Raw genomic sequence first — 25017 nt, 5'->3', positions numbered from 1 at the left:
ACAGCTATAGTGTGAAATAAAACAATTCATTTGGATGGCCTTCGAAGCTATCGGGAGTTTTTTACAGCAGAAGATGGTGTGAAACATTGTAGATAACATGAAAGAGGCAAAGAACAATGCTAACAATACAAAAAGAATGTGTATTTTATTGTTGGGAAAGTAAGTCGATAACACGAAGCGATGGAAATTAGATTTTCATGAACAGCCGCGTCTGCCGCGGGCCGGTAGGTGGCGATGGCGCACTTAGCGTTGTCATGACGACCGTAAGAGTTTGCAGAAGAAGAAGAACTGGTGGGAAATTTGACGGTGGTTGTTGGTTGTGAGCCACTCAGTATTTTACTGAAATCCTAAATTTACCGTGAGCTTACTCATGTTTACACGATATGGACCGCTACGTGTTGGTTATTTCCTTCGGCCAAACGGAAGCCGTCGTGGCGGAGAACTATACATGTGAGTTTGAAGCAAATACAAAAATGCTAATGTTAGCGCAGCTAAGCCAGGTTGGGTTGAGTTAGTTGGTTGGTTGCTCAGACTGTGGGGAAGTTACACTAACTTCAGTTTAACTCACTGGGATTAGACTGGTACTGACAGTATTTAATATCTAACACATAATAATATTTTCTGTATGCAAGATTGTATCAGGTAAACAGCTATGTTTCCTACTTTGGCTTATAAACATTTCAGCCGACCAGTCCAACCTTTCTAAAGTTTATAACTGATTTACTTTTATATATGCACATGTATTTCCTAAATGTTTAGCTGATGATATTTTTGTCGATATTCAATTCTTATTTGCTTTTTTTTTTTTTAAACAGGTCTAGAGCTAGTGAAGCGCATATATGACAGGCTGGTGGACTGTACAACACAGGAGTCAGTCAGAGGGCCTTCTCTGTTTCCAGGTACAGTAACTGTGTGCCATCTTTATCCTGCCTGACTTTCATGGTGAAAAATCTCCTTAATGTTAACTAAGGTTTTTTTTTTTTCCTCTGACTGCCCCCCCCCCCCCCCCCCCTCTTTTTTTTTTTAAGCTTGTTCTCTAAGTGGCAGCCCATCAGCCCAGAGGTGGTACTTTGCTGTTCAGGCTTCCCAAGGGGTGACACAAGTAAGGCAATAAGGAGATATCCAAGTCTATGTATTTTATATTTAAAGGTGTTGCGCATAAGTGCGTAATTGTGTGGTTTTTATAATGTGTGAAAAGTGTTAAGTGTATGTTCACCATAAATTGCATGTCTGATATACTCCACCAACCCAAGTGCTTTGTTGTTATAAAAATCATGTTCTTCCTGCAAATGCAAAATGGGAGGAAAAATTTTACAGGTTTACAAGTTTACAGGCATTAATACTATAAACTACTGCTATTTTGGTGGTTTATATTGTCCTCATTAATTTTGAGATAATGTTGAAAGGATATCAGAGTATATCTGTTCATCTTGGTTCTGAACGGTTTCAACAGAAACAAAGCAATTCAGTGTAACATTTCACAGAAATCATTGTGCCCTTCTTTATGTCATCATGGTCCATTACAAATATTAGGTTGTATGTATCACAGCAAGTTACTTTCAAAAGATTTTAAGCGTTTAAAGATACGGTGGCACTTTAATGATCCCAAGAGTAAAACTATTACTTGATTTTGAGCAATGACAAGGTAGGTAGGAGGTAGACAAGACCAAAATACTGATAATTAAAAGCAAAAAAGAAAATGATTTAGAATAAAAAATGTTGCAATTCTTTGTTAACCCTAAATGTATATAAATTGTGTTGTAGTTTTGCAGCTTGGACTGGGAAGAGTTGGGCAACTGCCATCAGAAACCTGACAGTGAGGAGGAGAAGCCCAATGCAGTGGAGTCATGTCTCATTTCTCTGAGCAATCAGGAGACCGCAGAGCCAAATGCTGACCAGTTAGTACTGCCTGAGTGACGGCGGCAGAGGATATTCACTGTTCTTTAGCTTTCATTCATTTATTTTTTTCTTTTTTTATATACATTCACAGAAAAGTTCTCATTTTTAAAGAAATGATTTCCTAATTTGTAGGTAAGAAATAGATGCATGTTTTAAAAGAAGTCCTAATCTCACTTGTATGACTCTCATACAGGTTGTTAGAAGAGGCCGCTGAAGGGTTGCATCTACTGTCTGACAAGCTCCCACCTCCAGGTACAGTTGACCAATCAATAGTTATGTTAGTTATGACAAAGGAGAACAATAGAGAACAATAATTGAATATTCTTCCGATAGAGTCACAAAGCAGGAAGTTGGCTTTGCCTTGTACATTTGCACTCACGAATGGTAGATAAAATACTTCTGCTCTGGCTTCTTAGAAAAATTTCCCGCTGGATAATTTACTCTTAGAAGAAAACTGCTGACCATGCACCACCTCTACATAGGTTCAGTCACCCTCCACTACTAGGTATCCCAAGGAGCTGGAGTCAGTGTGTGCTTTCAGTTTTTCTTCCTCAGGTCTTAATATAGCAAACAGAGAAGATGGTATCTATGGAGTGACTATCTTAAGTCATGGTCGATCGTGAAATCCTTTCGACAAAAGTATGTAAGAAAAAAGTATAAAGAATCCAGGAAGATGTGTTATGAATTACTCTTTGGTCTGTCCTATTTTTCACCCCCAGGTAAAGCCCTGTTGGATGTGCTGGTACTGGGCTCAGCAGAGCAATCCCCTCCAATTAAAGAACTGCTGCCTGTGTTGGGAGCTCTCAAACACATGTCCTGCTGGCACAGTGCTAAGATCAATTTTGTGACACAGCACATGACTGGGTGAGGAGACACAAAATACCCATAAATGACATTTAGAAATTATGATCATATACACAGAGAGCAGATGGTTCTCTATGGTCATGGCACTCACTAATGTATCCTGAGATGTTTCCAAAGGAGGCTCAAAAAAGGCTGTGAAAAATTGCAGGTATAATTATTTGTGAAATTCCCGACTCACCAGTAGGGGGAGTTAGATGAGCAAGAATATAAATGTCCTGAGTGACAGTAATGGATGAATTGTCTGAGCAACATTTCCACAGAAGAACTCAATTTAGTTAATTGAAAAATAGCTGTATCTTTGGAAATATATTGCGACTTGACTTGTCTAAATGAGAGAATTAAAATGAACCAGAACCCTTATTTATAATCTACACAAGTCAGTAATGAAGGTTCCTTGCTTCTGGTCACTGAATGATAATTTTTCTTCTTGCCCAGGTGGCAGAAGGCAGCATCCTACCTGAGTGCTGGTCTGTTGGAGCCTGCCGACCTGGACACCTGTATCAACCACAAGGAAATATGGAGGGGTGGCCTAGTTATCAGAGAGAGGAAGGTAAGGATCTCGGAAAATGCAGTAAGCATAAGGGGGTGTTGGGATTGTTGGTCTTTTTGCATAATTCATTTTGTCTTTTTCTTCTTAGTGTATAAAAATGGAGACGGAGCTGGAAAAACTGAATCTCGCTTGAACCTATAGAGTGCAAATTTGTAGTATTTGTTAAAACACAATTTAATTATGACAAATAACAAAGACATAACACTGGACTTAGGGGAGCAAACGTTAAGATTATTACAGAGTAAAGTCAAGGATTTTTGAGAAAGTTGCACAAAGGGTTTTACGTCTCAGTGCTGTGATGAAGCTCTCTCTTACAAGGAGGTTGGATTATTTATGTGGGTGACAGCTGAAGATTGATTTATAATTCTCTGTGCATGCTTGTATGAATCTGAATATAGTGTTTTCTATATATATGCTTATTTTAAAGATTTTGAATAAATATTGATGTCATTTGTGATTTAAAAGCGGCAAAGAATTTAAAAGGTATTTTTGCCATATTGGCTGTTGAGCTAAAGGACTTGCTTTGGGAACCTTGTGTGTGAAGCTATGTGTAATGCACTGATAATGTGGAGGGCATAAGAAAAAGCTTTGTCCTTTTAAACTCACCAGCTTCCTGGCCAAGGGCTTTTTATTATGAAATGTTTTCTGTGGCCCAGCTAGCTGGGATCAGTGAGAGGAGGCAAAGAAAACTGTGGTTTCCGTTGAGAACTTGCTATACTGGGGTAATTGCTATACAGAGATCTGATTGATGCCACCATGTGTTCTTCTGTCTTTTTCATAAGAAATTACTCATGCACTGCACAATGCCACAAGGTAAATTTTCATGTATTTTTTCCTTTTAAAATTTGTTACTTTTAGTGTCGGTGGAAATCAGGAGGGGAAAAGTCTTTCTTACTGCTGAATGAATACAGAAGAAACAAAGGATATCACTGAAGGGTCATGGGAAGTTTTGGCTTGCTGCTATTGCCCTGGTAGAGTCTGTCCAGTCTTGCTATGAGTCAACCCCTTCCTTGTGGAGTCAGCTGCAATTAATGATTGGTTCAGACTTGGGCAAAGGACAAAGTATTAGACAGGTCCTTTGTGAAGTTTCTGGCCAGTATTTAAATGACTGCGCTGGTTTTAGTTACATGCTGGTCTAGTGTTGTGCTGTTCTTGTGTTGGAGTTTAAAGTGTGGAAAAATAAAACCAATGTCACTGAAGTTACTGCTCCAACATGACATTACCTTCTCACCCAAAGCAAGGTCAGTTTAAAATAAAAAAAAGGCATAAGACCAGAGTCAATTGAAGCTGTAACTTGATACGATTTTGTAGTTGAAGGTTTCATCACAAATGGGCATAATACTGGCTGTCCACATATTTTTGGCCCTGTGTTGTCCTCTCGTTTCCCAGTTTCCTGCAACTAGCTGCATTTTGGTGTCAAAATGAATGGGCTGAGGTGAACTGACAGCTATTTTTTGTTGCTACCCTGGAGATTACTTCACACCCACTTGTACTTCTTTCTCATTATGGGAAAGCTCTGGCAGGTGCAGCAGTTTTCTGTCTCTGGACAGAATTGGCCAATTTTGTGCTATTCTTCCGCAGTCCTCTCGAGAGAATTGGCAATCTGTTTCGCTGTAGAGTTTCCTATTATGTCTCTTACTGTTGGTGTTCTTTAATCAGGAGATTTCAGTTGGCATTTTAAGATACTTTTAAACATTGATCAGCTGGTGTCTTAAAGATACAGAACCACATATTTATGTGAAATGTGTATTTGGTAAATAAGGGTCTATTGTTGATGTCAGATTTACAGTGAAGTGTTTGCTTCTATTCAAGAACTAAATATCCTTGTTTTTTGCTCGATGATTGCGCTTGTTTAACATTTGAAAAACAGTTTTCAAGTCTTTTTGGACCTGACAGGTTGGACATGTCTTTTAGCAGCATTTTTTCTTGCTGTTGATGTGAAAATATGAGAAACACTAAAAGTGGGGGTACAAAATTTGCACCTCACAACAATATGATGAAGTAGCATATTTTAGGTTGCTAGAGAGTACACAATCCATGAGAGATACATTTAAACTCCCATGTCTCATTACATAGTTTGTCCACCACAAAGGACACACTGGTTTATTTCCTTTTGTAAGATTTCTTTCTCAGTACATATCTGCCACAATTCAAACTAACTTAAACATTTAAATAGTATTTTATTGTTTAATAAAAAAATAAAGGTGGATATGTCCTTATCAGATATTGGTATTGAGCCCAAAAGTTTAGTATTGGCTGTAAAGTGATACTAAGTTTTATAGTGTTTTGCAAAGGTTTTCTCCAGTTATCTCTTATCTGTCTGTATAACTCAGAGGATGCCGAGAGGTTTGCAGTTACTTCTGTACTGAAGTGACCTTTGCTAAGTTGCTGCCTAAAGAAGTGAGTGGAGTCCAACAGTTAGACAGCCAGTAAAGGCTTCAGTTGGAGATTGTGGTGAAACAAAGCAAAAGGCTAAAGACAGTATGCATCACCACTTTAGAGACAAGTAATACTACTAATATATGCATATCACTAACCATAAGAGCAAATAATGAAATCAAACATTGATTTTTATATTTGGGAACAACACTAAATTGCTGCATAATATGCTGTAAAGATGTAACAGATGCAATGGGGCCAAACAGTTTTGTATGTCTATGATACATAAATGCCACAGGTACTCTAATAAGCTTTGTCTATCTGTGTTTTCTTTTAGTTTTTGTCCGAGCTCCGTTTCGATGGCTTTTCACTGTGCTCCTCAGCGGATCACTTACCAGTGTCCAGTCTCTTGCGCGCTCTCTTCACCACTACTGACCACAAATTACAGTCTGAGGTGAGTCCTGAGTTCTTTGCTGCTTCTCATAGCTTTAAAGTTAAATCTTTTTTAAATGGAGCTACTGAAAATGTTCACCTGATGATCATACTGAGTTTAGTGTCTGCTCTGTTGGGGAGGTGTGACATTTTGTTTTGTGCAATCCAATCACTGCCAAGTTTACGTCCTGACAAATTTGAAAGATTTTGAAAAAGATTTTTGAATATTAGAAGCGTCATGGAGTCAGTATACATTTTGCAATTAGTTTTACACTGTTAGACTTAAATGTATAATGAAACGCAGCGATTTGCCAACACAGTCAGGGAAGCAAAAGATGGTGACATGATTTTAAAAATTGGCTATGCAAATAGTTTGAAGATGTAAATGTATGAAACATGTTTCAAAGTGTTTCATGCGAAAAATACCCACAATGTATTTTTGAGAAATGAAAACATTGTGTTCTGCAAAAGAAAATTCCCTGTCATCCACATTTGTTGCGGTCTTGTTGGTATTTTGTTATTCTTTAAGGCTGTAGCCAGACAGTAGTCATGACTTGCTGGGACTGGGAGTTGTTGAAGGTCGATGTGAGTACCGCCCCAATAACAGTGTATAAGTTAGTTGTGTTACAGCTTGCATTGCTTCTTTCATTGGTTAAATTAGTTTGAATTCAATGCTATTTAAAGTTGACTTTGTTTTCACTCCCTCTTTAGCTTCTGGCAAAATGTGTGGGTCTGTTCACATAGTTATGAATACAGATTAACAATAGATTGAACAGATCGACCCTTTTGTCAGCAATACCTGACATCTGGTTATTTGAGTCACTATTGGATGAGTTGCAGGTGAGTTGTAGTGGATCAGTGCATCCTTACTAATTAGCTAGTTACCGGATATAGGAAGATCACTGAGACAATTCTCATTTACTTGCCCAGACACCTCTGGCAGCTATTTTAATTGAGTTTTCATTGCCACAGAATTACATGTTTTTTCCAAGGTCCAATTGTTTGCATCATTATTTCTTGTTTCTTCCTCTAGTAGCATGCACAGGGACAGTCCCAGACTGCTGTAGGCTCTGTGAATGATCCAAACGTTCTTAGTGAAGAAATCATATTTATAGAGATGTACTGACTTTGCTTAATTTCTTTAGACGTTACATATGTTTTCAAATCAATTAATCAAATCTCTGGCAGTTAACACTCTCCTGTTATGAGCCATGCTCTCCCACATTCCGCAATGTGACTGTTTTCCAAGTGATGACACAAATTTGTTGCATTACCTTAGGTTATTATCCAGGAAGGGAGGCAGGTGTTTGCATCATTATTTGCAAAAGTCTGTTTGTGCCAGTCTAGACTGCAACGCTGCACCAGAGTTTTGAATCTGAAAACACGCCAGCAGCTTTTCCAAAGGTTGCCATGTTAGGGGCTCGACAACTGTGGTGTAGTGTGGGCGGCAGGAGTAAATGTAACAGAAGTGATCTATTTTAAAAGTAAATGGTGAGTGTGGATGTAGCCTGAGGCTCAGCGTTCACACTCATGAAAATGGATATCAGCATACTTAGAGTGAATGTGCACTAACATTAGTTATCATAAGTCTGATGGGGTTGAAGCACGTGACTCAAAACAAGCTTGTATTTTTTTAAGTGCATTTCATAAACAAATGTATTTGGAAAAGTATTAATAAAACAAAATGGCAAATATAAATTGGTGAGAGGTTCTTAATCTAAGTTTTGATACTTTTTCACATATTTCCCCGCCCTGCTTTGTAGCCACATTCCTTCAAACTTCAGGGATTGTTTGATTGATGGTGATAATGATGATATGATGACCAATAATGACAGAGAGTTTTCAGTTAAATCAGAGGAGCACCTTTAATCCTTAGGAATCTCAGAGCTAAAGAGCTGAATGAGCTGCACACTGTCTTCTAATGATTTCTGGTGGCCAGGAGACAAGTTCAAAAAGGTCATGTCCTGGCTGTCCTTTAGTCGTAATGAGGAGCCTGTGACAAAAGGACCTTCACTCAGATGAAATCACATGTATTTCATCTGGCATCTGTTGACCCCAAGTACCTCTGTTGGCCATATAGTGAGAAAATGTCGTCAGAATATAGATTTAAGAGATCATCAAAGATGACTAATGCCCAAGGTTTCAATGGATATCTTGGCTGCAGTCCCACGTTACTTTAATGGACTTTGCACACATCTTGTGCATGCCATTTTTCACCAAATCTTATGTACTCTATTGTTGCATAAAAGCAATCTGACATATTGCTTAAGTAACAAAAATAAGTGCCTCTTTATAAAAAAAAAAAAAAAAAAATAGTGCAGTTAAACATGGGTTCCTCATTTTCCAAACCTTGCACACTGTGAAGCTCATGTCAAGCTTGGTCTTCCTGGGCATTCGGTAAATAGGGCCCTATAAAATCCACAATCACGGAATTGGACATTTGAAAACAGAACTGACAAACATTTTACATATTCTCCCCCCCCCCCCCCCCCCCCCCCCCCGGAATAAAAAGGAACGTCTCTGTAAGGAAAATGCTCCGCAGGGATCACTTATAATGCACGGCCCCCTACCCATGAATGAATGAATGAATGAATGTGGTGACTTCAGCATAGTGGGCACGGTTCAATTTCCGGTAGGGGCACCTGAACATGTCATGTTGTGACCTGAGCAGCACAGTGGCGCAGTGGTTAACGGTGTCGCCCCGCAATAAGAAGGGCACAGTTCGATGACCGGTGTGGGGAATGTCCAAGTTAATAGCAACCAGAGAGTAGACAAAACACGGGACCCCTGCAGAGAGTAGAGACTAAACCAGACCAGACATGGGGACCCCCCCCAGACTAGACTAGACTAGACCAGACCAGAGACCCCTTCAGAGAGTAGACAGTAGACAGTAGATCAGATCAGACCAGATCAGACTAGACAAGACACCAGACCCCCACTCCAGAGAACGGACCCCCCAGAGACTAGACCAGTGTGAGAAAAGATGTCACACAGACCATAAAGGTTGCCTTTATAACAGTTGGTATATTTCTGTCATTAATTTTCTCATGTAGATTATTAATATCAAGAAACCCACATAGGAGCTGTGATCAAGTCTGATATGGGACACACACACAGGCAGCCTTTATACAAGCAATAATTAGATGAGCATTAAAAGCACTTGGTTTAAAGGCTGCTGTTAAACACATTAATGAAATATTGAAAATAATCACAAAATACCAGCCATACCTGTATGTTGTATTTGTCAAAACCATTGTCTGCTTTGAGAATTTTTGTCTAGCAAGAGATATTTAAATGTTTGTGTTGTTGTGTGTACTTGTTACTCATTTAACTTAGCAGATTTGCATAATTAAGATGTGTGTATGTTTGTGTGCACTACTCATTAATGAGTCTATGGAGAGTGAGACAGTGTTGGTGTGTGATCTGATCAGATTTCTGTACAGAGAAGCAGATGGCAATGACTGTCTTGGCACACACAAAAAAAAAAAAAAAAAAAACGAGGACAACAAAACAATCACAACTCTGCACTGCTGGGATAACTGGCTCTGCAATGAAACACGTACACTCTGGGCCAAGAGGCCGAACTTTGCTTTGTGATGACCAAACAAAGCGGGATTTTTAGTGTGGGGTTTATGAAATCTACACCAAGTGTAAAATATAAAAATTCTTGTCATGATAACAGAGGACACTAAAAAACTTTTCACACTTGTTAGCGTCAGGTTGCTCTCTTGTATGAATGAGTACAGTCACCTTCCACTCCCAGGTTAATTAAATTTGCTGTAGCTGTGGGTATTTATAAGCTCCAGCTCTCATTTTTGCCCCTTTTCGATGCCGTGACAACAGTGACTTGCACACCACATTGCTGTTAAACCCGGAAACACTGGCGCCTGACCCTCCAATGTGTTTTGTAACTGCATGTGATGACAGTACTGTCCGTGGTTGTCATCCTTTTTAGTCTTCTAAGAGTATTATCTTATTAATGCCCTAAAGAAATTCACCAGTTCACCAGCTTATTCAAATGGTGACATTTAGGCCTTTGGAGTGTCCTTTCTATGAACACCTTATCTCTGTTTGTCAAGGTTGGCTAAGAAATTCACCTCACACTTCCTTTTGGGATTTAAACTGTCTTCTTACTACATCTCCATTAAAACCATTACACTTCTTCCAGTCCTGAGCATTTTAATATTAAGTAAGTCATACCTGCTGCTCCAATACCAAATTTGTTTCACCATGATCCCTGAAAACACAAATGAATGAAACAGATTTTTACAATGTGATCATACAGATTAACACAACTTTAATTCATTAAATGGGAATGAATAGTTCAGAATATGTTTGTACTTGTGAAAATCAAGCCAGTGTTAATCTCCGCAGACTTTTCTGCTCATGTACAGAACATAACAGCAATTTATCTAGAAGAAATTAATGGGGATCATTTTGAATTGCATATTTGCATTGAGTCATGTTTAAACATGGAAAAACATTTAAACCACAGGTGTATGAAATTTTAATACATTAACGAGGAGCATTTCAAGTTGTTCCAGTGCAGATAGTAAAATATTAGAAGAATGATCTGTTTCACTCATCTCTACAGGCTACTGCCTTTGTCACTGAGTTAGTGCTCACTGGGTTAGACATGTGAGAAAGAAACTTTACCATTATGCAAAAGTAGGAATTCAGTCTATATTTATTAAAACCTTCATGTACTCTTTATCTATAGGACTCGATCCAAAATAGGTCACCACTTCATTTTTGTTCCACTTCAATAATTTATGAGAAGGACATTTCAGGCTCTGTATTTGTTTAAATTTCTGTGTATGAGAATGACCTGTTTTTCCACGTTACAAATGATTTATATTTTATTGATTTCCTTTAAGTTACCAAGCTCATTAAATAAGTAGGACAGAGTGTTGGAATGTAGGTCTTTCTTAATGTGTGTTATGTTGTGTTTAATGAGCTAATGGATTCCTGAAAGAAAACAAAAGTTATTCTATGGGAAGATGTTTGTCATTTAGTAACACTGAAACAACTAGCAAATAATTAAGTTTGCCAACCAAAAGTCTGATGTTAAGTCTTGTAAATGTAAAGATTTGCTGCCTTTCTTAGTTTTATCTGGTAGGTATCTGATAAGTAACTTTTTTCAAATCATAACATCTGACGACCTTATCGGTTACTGTTAGAATTTATTTTGACGTTTTAGAAGCCAAACAATTAAGCAGAAAAATGGTGGACTAACTCATGATTTAAATTATTGTTAGTTGTCTCTCTCGTGTGTGGTCATCTATCTCAATCACTCAACCTTTCAGCCCTTTTCCATTTTTTCAAAAATTTCTTTGACAAACCCTGTTTTTTTTTTTTTTTTTTTTTTTTTTGCCCCCCCCCCCCTTTTCTTTCTTTGTATCTTTACTCATTCCATCCTCTCTGTCATTCTCTCCACACCCATCCTTGCTCTATATTTGCAGGTCTGCCATTACTACGCAGCAGTTTTGGACTTGATTCAGGTTGTTGATTTATCAGACCTGCCCAGCTTTCTGATGTCCAGCATCCATTTTGAACTGTATCCTCATTAAAAATGTGTCCACACTTGGAAATGAACCTTCAGTGACATCTTAATCAAGCTTTTGTGAAATGGCTAAGCTGTACCTTCCATTCAAACATATGGTATTGATAACAATATAATGTATATGTATATGAATGCAAATATATTTGATAGTTATAATAAAAAATACTCCTCACTGTTGGTATGTACAATGCATATTGATATTCTGACCAATTGTTTTTATTTTAAAATGCGGCTAATAACTTCTGCTCCTTAATATTATATTTCTTAACACTAACAAATAGAGGTCTGTGTGGGAAGTCAGCCAAGTCGAAACTTCTGTTGGACCAGCTGAGGTCAGTTCATGGAGAGGTATGTGCCCCTAAGCAGTGCACCTATATGTAAAAAAAAACAAAAACAAAAACAAACCCTGATGTAGAAAGTTGTATTTACTAGTAAAACAAAAAAGTTAACTTCTAAAGGTTTATACTTGAGAAGGAAATCCTTTTTTCTTTTGTTCCCCTTGCAAGGTATTTCAGACATAGAAGGTAAACACCAGGTTCCTCTTATGTGATTTGTGGGACTGTGTGTTCAGGTTTATTGACAAGTTTTCTTCTCCAGGTTGGAGTATTGTTCAGCCTGTCATGTATAGTCACCCCCATTGCCCAGCCCGCAGCTACCCAACTGAGCTCCCAGCGCTGGAGGGAGACTATGTCAAGGAGACCAAAATCCTTAACCGGTAAAACATTTCTTCCCAAATTTTTTACATAACATCATTAAATGGTTGACAGGCAACATTAGAGAGGAGCTATACTCTCTTCTGTAGTGATATAAATTGGTTACTTGGACTACACTGATACTTTGCATAATTGAGTGGAAGCAAACTAAGAACTGTGACCAACTCTATCTGGAAAACTGCAGAACTGAATAATCATTAAAATATATGACAAAAATGACCTGATATGCCAAATACACTGAAATTCTATAGTTACACCAAAAAGTAAGACGTAAGAAAGCCACAAATAGATTATTTATACATTAATACATGCAACAAGCAATGTAAACAGAATATGATAAATGCTTTACAGAGGGAGCCGAAGACACAACAACATCTTTCATATCATGATATTTTTCTATCATACCCCCTGCCTCATCCTGTAGTGCCTTATGTTGAGGTGAAAGGTGAAAGTGCCCACTACTTCCTGCTGGTCCAGGGCTCAGACGATGTTGGGATTGAAGCCTGCAGGGTCAGGATGTTACACTCATACAGTCAAATTAATGGAGCGGCTGCCATGGCAACTGTCACTAGGCTGCTGAGAGAGAAATCTTCATCTTCAGGTAAATTATGTTGTCAAGTTTGTAGAGATGTGTGCATTTCTGTGTTCGTCCCCTTCCCCTTTAATCCTAATTTTGTGCTGCAGGGGACTCCAAAGGCTAACTCAATGCACCTATGTCTATATTTTTGCTTGTATCCACAAGTTTGCTTTGCCCAGAGAGCTCCTGAGCGTAGTTTTTACTGACCACTAGTTTAAGTGAATGGATTATTGTGGGTTTTTTTTTTTTTTTTTTTTTTTTTTTTGGGGGGAACTCAGGGAGGGGTTCTCACAGTATCTCAGCTCCATATCTCCTCCACTCCAATTTACAGTTCTAAAACCTCGTACAGTAATGAAATTTTATGAGTGCTAGTATTTTATCAGCATTTAAAGGCTTTAGAACATCCCAGAGTTGGCCACATTGTGAAAAATAAACCCTTCAAGTATCCTGTTCTCTTAAAGCTGCTCCTCAGCTTGATTAAAGTTGAAGCTCTTCTGGCTTCACTGACAGAGGTTAAGAGGCTGTCTTTGTTCATCAGGCTAGCCTGTGTTTCAAAACTGATAGTCCTCAACACTGTCGGCTATTCTAAATATATACTTATATTTATTTATATAAATATATAAATAATATATACTTTCACTTTACATCCTCCCTTCTGCCTCACATCACTGAAAACCTGTGTCTGTTCTTCTACAGATTTTCTCATCTCACTAAAATAACAATCAATCAAAGACAAAAGGTTAAAGTGAATGGTGAGGAGGAATAAAATATAGATGAAAGACAGATAATTGGACAATATCAGTGTGTTATGAACCTTTGTGTTTGTCAAAGACTCAGTAGATGGGCAGACATCTGTGGAACTGTATATTTCGCACTGTTGCTTGTTTTGTTTCCTAAACCTGAAGCATCTTTGGTGATGAAATACTTTTACTATTCTCTGGCTTTATGTGATATTCAAGAGACCTATCAAGGGGATTCCTCTCGAGACTCCCTGCTGTTAACATTTCACGCAACCTTCAGGAGACATATTTGAAATATTTTTAGATGTGGAGCAGGACTTTAAAAGTTGCCCTAACTTCTGCAGTGTCATTGTAGAGTTTGCAGTAAAAATGAAATTCTGAACATGCATATTTGAAGTTTGCTGCACCTGAATAAAAGCACAGCAATACACGTTTATATCCTGTAATAGTATGTGTTAAAAGTTGCAAATGCGATTCATCATCAATCCCTTTACATATTGGAGCAGTAATCATTTGTTTATCTTTTAATTCAGAGGTTCCAAACCTCTTTACATCAAACCTTGGTATATTTAGTGCACAAGCCCTGATCACATATTGCATATACCTGTGAATTGTGAGTAATACCACCAGAGGGATTTGGCGTCTTATTGACTGTGCTAAACGTCTCAAACATACAGAGAGGAAATTTCAACAAGAGAGTAGAATATAATGTTTTTGTCACATATGAAAAACACAGTAAGTAATTCCATTACTTTCCTTAATGATTTGCCTTTGTGATCATGCCCAAACCACAACACTACAAATTCTGTTGTTAGAGGGCAGTAATTTTTTAGTAATTTTTTGCTCTTCCATCTTAATGAAGAGATGGTCAGCATCAAAGCAGCAGTAACTAGATATGTACTAGAATCTGTCAGAGAGCTCAAGTATTATCTGGATTCAGGGGGCGTTGGTGATTGATGTGTTTGAAGGGAAATTTAAAGTTTTACTTGTTTTTTCTTTTCCTAGCCATTGGTTGTCAATGGCTAGCAATGAACTTCTTGTCAAAATTCCACTCTTCAATGTGTTTGAGATGCAATTAAACTATATGAATTACCTTAATTTGTACATATTTATTTCCTTACTATGGTAGGGAACACCCTACCATAGAAGTGTATTTAAGATAAAAACTCTTCAACCTTTACTGTGTCTTTCATTGAAGGATATCTACCTGTTACACCCCTTCATCTTTCATCTTTTTGTTGCCTTGAATTCCACTACAGCAATTTCAAAATGCTCAGTAAAACAAAAAATATAAAATTGACATTTGCGAATGATCTCATTGTTGTGGTGTTTTTTGGTTCTCCCTTTTTACTATGTGTGTCTCTGCAATCATAAGGTGCCATCGGCGACATCCTCCGCCCTCTGCCCTGTTTCCAAGGAGACAGCCTGCTGAAGAGAGAGAGGAAGGTGACCCAGGTTCAGAATCTGGTACTTAAAGAATATCTCAGTAAGTAAGACGTTTAAAAATAGGAAATCAAAAGTATACTGTAATTCTGGGGAAAAGGAAAGGCTTTTTTTTTTCTTTTTTTGAGGTCTGTTCTTGTGCTTTCAGTCGTTTTTTGCATGTTTAAGTACCACAGTAACTTCAGCACAGCACCTTAAACTCAAAAAGATATCTATCCATCCATCTTCTACCACTTCTCCTTTTCCGGGTCACAGGGGTGCTCACATCCCAGCTCACATTGGCCGAGGGTGGGGTACACCCTGGACAGGTCTCCAGTCCATCGCAGGGCCAACATACGGAGACACACACAGACAAACCACCACTCACACGTACATTTAGACCTACGGACAGTTTAGAGTCACCAGTTAACCTAGACATGCATGTTTTTGGACGGTGTGAGGAAACCGGAGTACCCGCAGGAAACGAACCCCCTACGGCTAAGTAGAGGAGATAACTGTTTTGGGAGTTATATGGGACCAGAAGTATCACGAAAAAGAGAGTGTAATTAATTTTTCTCAGCTAACTGTTATCACCATGGTGCATTTAAAAAAAAATCATTAAAAGCCAGTGTTCATTGATAAAGTGTGATCAGATTATGTGAACTAAACCTTTATCTAAAGTAAGCATTTAGGTAAGTCTTTAGCCAATTTATTCATAGTTTATATTTTTATTTTTTTATTTACTTTTGTCTAATGTGATTTGCATTTGATAAATGGGCCTGTACTATTAACTCAGAATGTCTGTCTTATTCAGCTACTCACTGGTGGAGAAAAATAATTTGACAGGAGGCCTCACAGTTGCTTGTTTAATATGTCTTTACTACAGTCTAAAAATTTGAAGATTCTTAATCTGTAATCTGAACTCACTGCTCTCTCCATCCTTCAGCGCAGGCTAGTGCATAGAAAGAGTCATAATGTCTGCTTGACAAGCAGAGATAGTGGGACACCGGCAGAGTGGAGTAAAATTCTTCAGAATAAAGAAAATGTGTCAGTGCTATTCTTTGAAAAGGCCATGAGGAAAGTGGAGTAGCCTGATAGACCACAGGCCTTAATGAAATTCATCCCAATATATTCTGACTCTACATTAAATTGGGAAAAGGCATGTCCTTATAAGTTACAAAAGTTAGTACTGAAGTTTTTCTGATTATGTGAAGTGCATGTGAGAGATATAGAGACTGAGCATAGACATTAGTGTCTTCATCTCATAGACTGTAACTAGCCTGTCTCTGCTGTATAGAAGCTATGCGTGTGCCAAGGACTTCAGTTATCATTTTTGTTTACATTTTCATAGATGTCACAGTCAGTGATTAGTTTTGTTTTTCATTGTGCTGTTAAACCCATCCCATTCACATTTCGATGACCTGCTGGAAATACTCAAGATCTTCAGTATTTTATCTTTAAACTAATCTCAGCTACAAGAAACCTTTATCTAAGATTCGATACAAGTTGACTTGACATGGGTCACCGAACTTTGACCCTTGTGAAATTGGCGCATCCCAGTTAATTTCTTAAATGAGAGCCTACCAAAGTGTAATTACCCAATTGGACAACTAAAATGAATTAAACAAATTTTCTTCACATAATTGATTTGATCTGATCAACACTAGACTCTTGCATTGTAACATTAATATACCAAAACCGTTTACAAAAACGAAGCTTGTAAATGAGCTACTTGTTCAGTCTGAAGTATTGCTCAAATGGAAACCTGTGTCTGATTGTGCATCCAGGGCATAAAGAGAAAACAACAGCTTCAACCTCAATACCCATCAATGACTTAAAGGCCATTTTGAGTCTGGCGAGGGAGCAATATTTGAAGATGACTGACTCCACTCAACCTTCTGCTTCCACCTGTCTTACATATGAGCAGGAGAGTGCCAGGAAAAGAGGTATGTATGAGGAAAGAGACAAAAAAAATATCTTCATATATAAGCCCACATTATTTTCACATTTGTTTACGTCTACACTGGTATCAAACAATAAGTCAGTCTTTTAAAGCACTAGTTATATTTTCAATCACCGCACATTGAATCCACACACAAACCTTTAATTCTACAAGAATCACTAAACACAGTCCTGTTGAAGGGAATTTTCAGTTTTGGCACTGTAAAAAGGCCATATATATTTCTGAAAATGTGAGCCTTGTTTCCTCATTGTAGGTTTTCAGACGACGTCCCACCAGTCATCTGACTGGCCTGAGAGGAGCGTCCTCCACAACATAGAGAACTTGCAGAGGAGACGACAGAGGAGGTAAGTGTGATATGGAATATCCCCCTGATTATTTCACATCTACAAAGCAATCATGACATAACTGAGTGCATTTTCTGTATGAAGCAATGGTAATTTTACTATGCAAATTGAGGCTCTGTCGCTAATGTGAATCATAATCTAATCTTTTGACTCTCAATGTCCTGTGATACTCTTGCACAGAGGATGAGGGGAGTTAGTGATGTTTTATTCTATTGTCTCTGTGATATAATTTCCAATGGAAATTTTCTGGTCCATGTCAGATTTTCATTCTAAACCACGCTGGTTTGAGAGAATCACAGACTGTATAAAAATTGACCTTGGCTATGGGACTGAATAGTGGAGCCCCATGTTGACTTAAACTGCCGTTCTATCTAATCAGAGTTCATTGTGTCTCCATTTGCCCCAAATTCTCACTTGATTTACCCCTTCAGCAAACATTTTTCCTCACTTTCTCTTGGCTGGTGGAGCCATTGTTGTTTTAGGAATTGGATATTCACTCTTCTTGTTTTGTTGATCATATTACATCAGTGCATATTTCCTACTAGTTGCAACTGTGCTGTGCATTTTTTAATGGTGTGTTCTTTCCCTCTGTCTCTCTGTGCTCAGTGTATATGCAGCTATAATAAAGATAATCTCATGAAACAATAGACCTTTTTCAATCATTAGAAACATATATTTTTATTTTGCATAGCCCTACTCCAGGCTGTTTCTTTGAATGGCCATTCCTGCCCTGAGTAGAGTCTTGATTTTTTTTTTTTTTTTTTAATGTCTGTATCTGTTCATCGTTGCATTGTTTGTGCCTTAGATTTGGTTTATTAGGTCCAGGCTCCAGTGACAGCCTGCTGGGTCCTAAAGACAGTCAAAAGGGCTCATCTGCTCTACTGGATGCCAAAGAACTTCTGAAACACTTCACATCTGATGGTTTGCCTATCGGGGAGCTACAACCACTGACTATCAATAGAGGGTAGGTTCAGTCTTCCTCTCTGGTCCCATGCTAAGTAGCACCTTGACATTAGATTAAAGGTTGTCAAATTAGCTGCTTCAACTGAATTTTATTTCTATCTATATTTCTAGGGCTTGTATTACTATTCAACCATATACATGCACAAGCAGACAGAAGCCAGACAAACAACAGACAGAATAGTACAATTTGATAAACAAAGATGGACCCAAATAAGAACAGTTGAGTCATTACAGAAGAATGTGTGTCTCTCCAATTGCATAAAATAGTTTGTTTCTGTATTTCATGAAAGAATATTAAATTGAGAAGCAAGACAAAATGTTTGACAAAGTATGTATTCATTGCCTTTCTTTTTTTCCTTTCTTCCTTCCTTCCTTCCCCATCTCCACACTGTTCTTCTTCTCCACTGTTCCTGTTCAGTAACAATGTGTTTCAGTTGTCACCAGACCTCTCGCCTGGGAGAATCACACAGCTACCTTTCAGTAAGGCCTCAGCCTCACATTACCATGGCATAGAGTAAGTTCCTACAGTGACTATGCAGCCACAGTAACTCAGATTTTTAAGTATAAGTATCAAACATACTGACCAGTAGAAGCTCAGCCTATAATGAGAAGCTGCATCAGCCTCCATTATTTCTGTGTAATTACATTATTATTACAAATTGTTTTACACAAAATTTTCATTTGTAAATTTAGTTTCTGCCTCGATAATCAGCGGTCCTTGGATCGGGACCAGGCTTTTGTACGGCTCCAATCCCGTCTGGTTCGGCATGAGACCCAAACCACCTGCTCCAAAGAGCCATGTCCCCTCCCCTTTGCCCTCAGCCCTGCCCCCTCCCCTGCTGTGATGTCAGAACCAGGGAGCGTGCCTGATGGAGAGACTCTGCAGAATGCTGATGTAGCCCGACTCAAGCGCAGGTCCTGGGACACAGACATAAATGGAGGTTATCCGCGTAAGAGGTATGATGATTGTGTATGTTTTAGGCTACACAATGACTTGTGATTTATAAGTAAAGTAGACTTTGACTTGACAAATATTTTTAGCGCTTTTCCATTAGTATATGAAATGGCATAAAATTAATGTTAGCTGTTTTTGTGAACTGTTTGTCTGAATGGTCCAGGTTGGTGAAGTCAGAGAGCAGCGATTCGCTTTGTTCCCAGAGCAGTGGTAGCAGTGGCACACACCCTACGATTCGGTCCCTCAGACAGCAACCCAGCAGATCCCAATCTACAGCTGCCTCAATTAGTTCCTCCTCCTCGTCAGCTACAAAACAGACGTCCTCAGGTACAACAAAAATGTTTAACCTAACATGGAATGGGACCATAATTATTATTTCATGTATAGATTTCACCTTTTATTGTTTTTGATATGTGTTGACTACAGCAAAACACAAAACTAGCCCACAAATATAATGATCCAGTTATTAGCTATCCATGACTGACACAGTTGAACAGAACTGAGCCACTATTAATCTTATTACTAACACATATGCTTCTCCTACAATGGCCAGTCAGCTGTGAGCGTTTGAGAGCATGGCCCTTACTTATGAGGCTGAAACTTGTTTTATGAAAATCTTTTGAGACTTAAAGGTCCTGCGCACTCATACAGCTGCTTTTTATTCCAGCTGCTGAGAACGCAAAATAAATTGTTGGTGGGCAGAGCTACAATGGAACTTACAAAATGTAATAAGTGCAAGAAAAGTAAAAGGAATGTAAGGGACTGAACACATCCAGTCAGTCCTGACAGGAGAACTAATAAGGCAAATTAAAAAACACCGCTTTGTCAGCTTCAGGGAATTAGAGAATTAATTTGTTAATGACTATTTACCTCCGTTTTCTTGTGTTATTATGATGCTCTATTGCTAATTTTCCTAACATGAATCTCCAGGTTTGGTGATTGTTTCTTCTGCTGACAAACTTAAACCTCAATCGCAGAAGCCCCATCTTGAGCCTCAAAGAGAGGACAAACCAGCCAAAGAGTCACGCTCTCAGAAACACAACAGGGTAAGATTTCTCATATTCTCAACTGCCCCTTTTTTTACTTAAAATGTAATTGCCAAATATACAGTTTGTTTTTGTTTTATATTTTTTTGTAAACACACTCAAGCTTAGAGGAGAAAATGTGTCACCTAGGAAATTAGCTCCCTTTTTAGCATGCCAATCTCACATGTTTGTACAACAGCTTTCATAAAGAGATTTGCAGGAAGGAATTAAAAGCACTTATGAGATAAATTTCTGTTTGTTTTTTTAATGTTATGTTGTCTAGATTTCACTTTACGTTGGCAAAAACAAATTTTGCCTGACTACACATCGTAAAATATTGGTGCATGGTTTTGTCACTTTGATGGAAATGTTTTTAACAGAACATATTCTAGAGGTAATGTAGCTTGAGTTTGGTAATTTCACCTTAACGTTTCAATGAGAAAATGTATCACTTAAATTACTTGGTTGCATTCTTTTTTTCTAACTCGCTTCCCCCACAGCACATCTCAGCACACGTAAACTAACAGTACTCCAGGTCAGCTAGCAGCTCTCACCATCTCCACACTATCTAGAACCAAACAGGTGGGCAGGTCTGGTTTGTTTGCCTGTAATTGGCACTTTGCCTCCATTTGACAGGGTTAGGGTTAATTGTTGCTCCTCGGTGGCTTGGACAAAGTAAAGACGCTAATCAAACTCCATTCAAAGCCACTTTTAATGGGGCCAAAAAAAGATATTCAATGGTCATTTAAGTATCAAACTTTAAGACTCTAAACCCATCTCCTTTATTTATATCTAATTATCTATGAAGTGGTATAAGATGAATGCTATATTTATTAGTGTACATTTGTTGATCTACTAATTTAGTTCCTGGTTAAATGGAATATTACAATGTAACAGGCAGTAAAAATGTTTTATTTTAAAACTATTGGTGAGCTGCTAGCACCCCTTGTATAATACAGCAATATGCATATGAAATGAATATCTTAACTGTCATTTAAATGGAAGTGGGTAGAATACTATCAATATCCATTTGATAATTAGTAGCTTGTGCACCTGGTATGATACAGCAATATCCATATAAAATGAATATGTTAACTATTGCATAAATGGTAGTGGGTGGAATACTATCACCATACATTTGGCATTTTAACCTACTGTATATTGTTCAACATACACTTAAACAGACTATAATGTGAAGTACAATTGGCTATATACAATAATTCAACAGTACACTTTTGGAATAAGTCTGCGTTATAAGTAACTGAGCATTTTCACTCACACTGCACAGTCTCCTCTTAAACTGCTTGGACATAGGCAGTACCTACAGATGTTGTTTAAGATCAGACATTAGCGACTGAAACACGCTCTGTGTCTCCAGGGAACAAACTCAGTCAATTACTTTCGGTTTCCATACCTACTTTTAGTCTTTATGTTTTGTTCTGTTTTTAATGCATTTTCTCGAAGCATGCTGAGCTTATCAGTCAATAGTCAGACCCTTTGATGGAACAAAGTTTTGATTTTGGAAGCAGAAGGGAGCACAACTTTTCTGCCAGTGTAGACAGTGTAGAGACTAGCTTTATATCGCTTATTCAAAAAAATTTATATGTGGTATACACTACAGGTCCCGAATGTGGTAAACACGAAGATAAATATCAGATTATTTAACTTTCTGATTTATACTTTTGATCTGCTATGTACTATGACATGCACCGAACAGCCATAATACCCAGACCACTGAGCACAAAGTGGAACACCAGACCACAAAGTGGAAGACCTTTTGCAACCGAGTTAGAATTACAGCCGTCAGAGCATGGGATACCTGAGGCAACAATCGAACATTTTAACATTTTGTCATAGTGAATAACTTGGAAGCAGAAAAAAAGACTAGTGTGAGGATGTAATGGCTTTGACAAAGGCCAATCTGTGGTAGCTAGACTACAGCAACTCAAAAAGTGCAATTCCTGTAGGCTGTCTCAGGTCTGAGTTTGTCACTGATGCGCCTCCTTTTCCTACTTTTTCTCCCTCTCTCTTTCAACTCAACCAGTCAAGACAGATGGCTGCCCACCCTGAATTTGGTTATTCCAGGGCTTTTTTCTGTTACAGAGTTTTTGTTCTCCAGTGTTGTCCGTGCTAACTTATGGTGGGATCTGTTCAGTTTCAGTTAAAGACATTTTTACCTTTCCTACTAAGATATGAAACGCGCACACACATTCTCAAACTCCTAAGAGCCCCACCAGAGAAAAATGATTTGCATGAAATCACTGTGAATGTGTGGGTTGCATAATAATGTTGTGGTAGAAACACAGTAACAATTACACTATTACCATATCACCTGCTGCTGCCTCCACAGACACGCACATACACATGAGTATGTACAGTGGATGCTCACAGAAAGACAGTCATGGACACGTAATACAAATTCACACAGATATCCCCCCACATTGTTTCACATTGTCCTCTGTAATGCTTGCAATCTGTATCCCGACCTTGACTTGTCCTGATTTCTGATTACCATGCAAACAGACTTATCATCCAAACTCAAGTGTGACAAAAGAACAGTTGGCCCTATTCAGAAATAATGATAGGAGTTTATTCAGGACAGAGATTAAAAGGTGCCTTTCTATTCCTCATGAGAATAAATGGCACCAGTGATTCCACACAATAATTTATAGTGTTTCCTCTGAACAGTGGCTGTGACAAGATTAAAGCCAGATATTGATTCTATTTATTTCAGGGATGTGTTTTCCCTGTCAATGCTGCTAGTGAAACATTTGTACCTGTAAATTCAGTCTGGCAATGTAAAAATGCTGCACAAGGACGTCCCCAAAAATTGAGGCATTGTGATAACCTTTTTTGTTTCTTTTTTTCCTTGTGAACCTTGCTAAATTTAGTTTCTCTGATTCACCATTTGGTGGTTTGGGAATAAAAAGAAGTGGATTTAATGTTTTCACAATTGCTAATACATGTGTGTGTGTGTCTTTGTGTTTTATGACTTTAGATGTTGCAGGAGGTAGTAGTTAAATCGCTCAAACACCATGGGATCACCACTGAGCATGATTGCTTTGAGGCCTGCAGCAAAAGACTGTTTGATATCTCAAAATTCTATCTCAAGGTTAGTCTTTCTTTCTTTTCTTTTTTTTTTACTGCTCGCACAATGAGCATTTCTCTCATTTGACATTGTGCCGTTTTTCATTCCTCTATGCAGCCAGGACATGTACTGCAATTTGGGACATTAGTTATGCTTTGCAATTAATCGTCACTACAAATTTACTCGATCCTTATCAATTTTTTTTTATGCTTGAAGAAGTAGTCAGATGTTTCAAATCCAGTCAGAACAAGGGTTCATGCCCAACTGAAACTGTTAACTTTCACAAGTGAAAGGTTTGCCTACAAAGAGGTGGTAAAAAGAAAATAAGTTTTCAGCAATATAAACTTTGGTATTTCTGGGTGTAATTACTAATGCATTAGTATTTTAAGATATTATATGTGCAGGTATTGAAGCAGCAATTCCAAATATATTTTGAGCATTCGACTTAAAGTAGTTTTCTTTGCTTAGCTATTTGCTTTTGCTTGCTCTTAATGCTGTTTTGTGAAAACTGGGCAAAACCAGGGTCACCTCTGGACCAGCATGCACCATGGGGTCTATGGTTTTGTTTGGTTTATAAATGAATTGATAGAGAGGAACAGACGTTTAAGCTCTCTTGCTGAGCTATAGATCAGTCCTCTTTTGGATTTGTGGCCTGTAGATTTCAAATGTATACATTGTTTTAAGAGACACTGCCTCTGAAGAAACGTACTCTATAGCAAGCTCATACTTTGAGTTGCATGTACTTATAATTTGTTTTCTTTCTAAAATTTAGATCAGAAAAAGAAACCAGTAACTACAGCTGTACAGTTACTATCGTTGTTAGATCAATATAGGGGAGTAAAAATTACAATCTCACTATATCACCCTGTAATAAGGTGAAATTGATATACAAATGATCAGAAACATCATACTTAACTTGCTGGCTGACTACTGACTGTATTCTACCTAAATTCTCTCTCCAGTATAAAGGAATTAATATATGCCCTAAATAGTTTTATCTGAATTTTAATTGTACCTGTTCAACGTTTCCATATCAGTGACTTCTTGTTGTTTGAGCACAGGATCTCAAGACATCTCGGGGCCTGCATGATGAGATGAAGAAGGCTGCCAGCAGCAATGTCAAACAGGTAATGGCACAAAACACCAGGATTTCTCTGCTTGATTTAGGCGTCCTTAATGTGAACTTTTCCTTTATGTCCTTAAGTCATATTTTTACAATATCTCCTGTTCTGAAGGTCATTGCCTGGGTGCTGGAAAAGACCTCAGAGAAGTGAAGATGGTTTTGAGGTTGAAACTGGAACACTTTTTTTTTTTGTCCAGAACTGTCTGACATCATCTGAGTTGTCTGTTCTGAGTATTGAAACAGACAAATGATAATGGGTTCAGAGTGTAATTGTGTCAAGAATAGCTGTTTTGAAACATGATTTTAAATCTGTACACACTTGTTCAATTTGTTTCTAATTTATAATTTTATGGTTTCATAAATTAACTTTTTATCCTCGTATTTCACATTTTACTCTTTTCAACACAATAAAGTGTT

General features: G+C 38.0%; 1 protein-coding gene across 1 annotated transcript; it reads left to right on the top strand.

The window, feature by feature from the left end:
- Window positions 1-301: 301 nt before the first annotated feature.
- mtbp (MDM2 binding protein) lies at window positions 302-25017 on the top strand. The gene is made up of 23 exons (XM_029504748.1): window positions 302-450; window positions 816-899; window positions 1029-1102; window positions 1765-1898; window positions 2093-2151; window positions 2619-2763; window positions 3199-3313; window positions 6030-6146; window positions 11587-11681; window positions 11969-12035; window positions 12285-12402; window positions 12825-13001; window positions 15093-15203; window positions 16927-17085; window positions 17356-17446; window positions 18252-18410; window positions 18828-18923; window positions 19103-19366; window positions 19528-19691; window positions 20295-20410; window positions 23388-23501; window positions 24539-24604; window positions 24713-25017. The coding sequence occupies exons 1-23, from the start codon at window positions 384-386 to the stop codon at window positions 24749-24751; spliced, it is 2631 nt and encodes an 876-aa protein (XP_029360608.1). The 5' UTR covers window positions 302-383; the 3' UTR covers window positions 24752-25017.

The sequence above is a fragment of the Echeneis naucrates genome, chromosome 6 (genome assembly GCF_900963305.1).
Source record: "Echeneis naucrates chromosome 6, fEcheNa1.1, whole genome shotgun sequence".
NCBI classification, from domain to species: Eukaryota; Metazoa; Chordata; class Actinopteri; order Carangiformes; family Echeneidae; genus Echeneis; species Echeneis naucrates.
The sequence above is the reverse complement of the archived record's forward strand: the minus strand, read 5'-3'. Positions and strand labels throughout refer to the sequence as shown.

Bases quoted from the DNA above. Each gene is read 5' to 3' on its own strand.
- mtbp (XM_029504748.1), top strand. From the start codon at position 384: ATGGACCGCTACGTGTTGGTTATTTCCTTCGGCCAAACGGAAGCCGTC. The intron at 1,899-2,092 runs GTTAGTACTGCC...ACTCTCATACAG, and splicing joins GCAGAGCCAAATGCTGACCA to GTTGTTAGAAGAGGCCGCTG. The intron at 12,403-12,824 runs GTAAAACATTTC...CTCATCCTGTAG, and splicing joins GAGACCAAAATCCTTAACCG to TGCCTTATGTTGAGGTGAAA.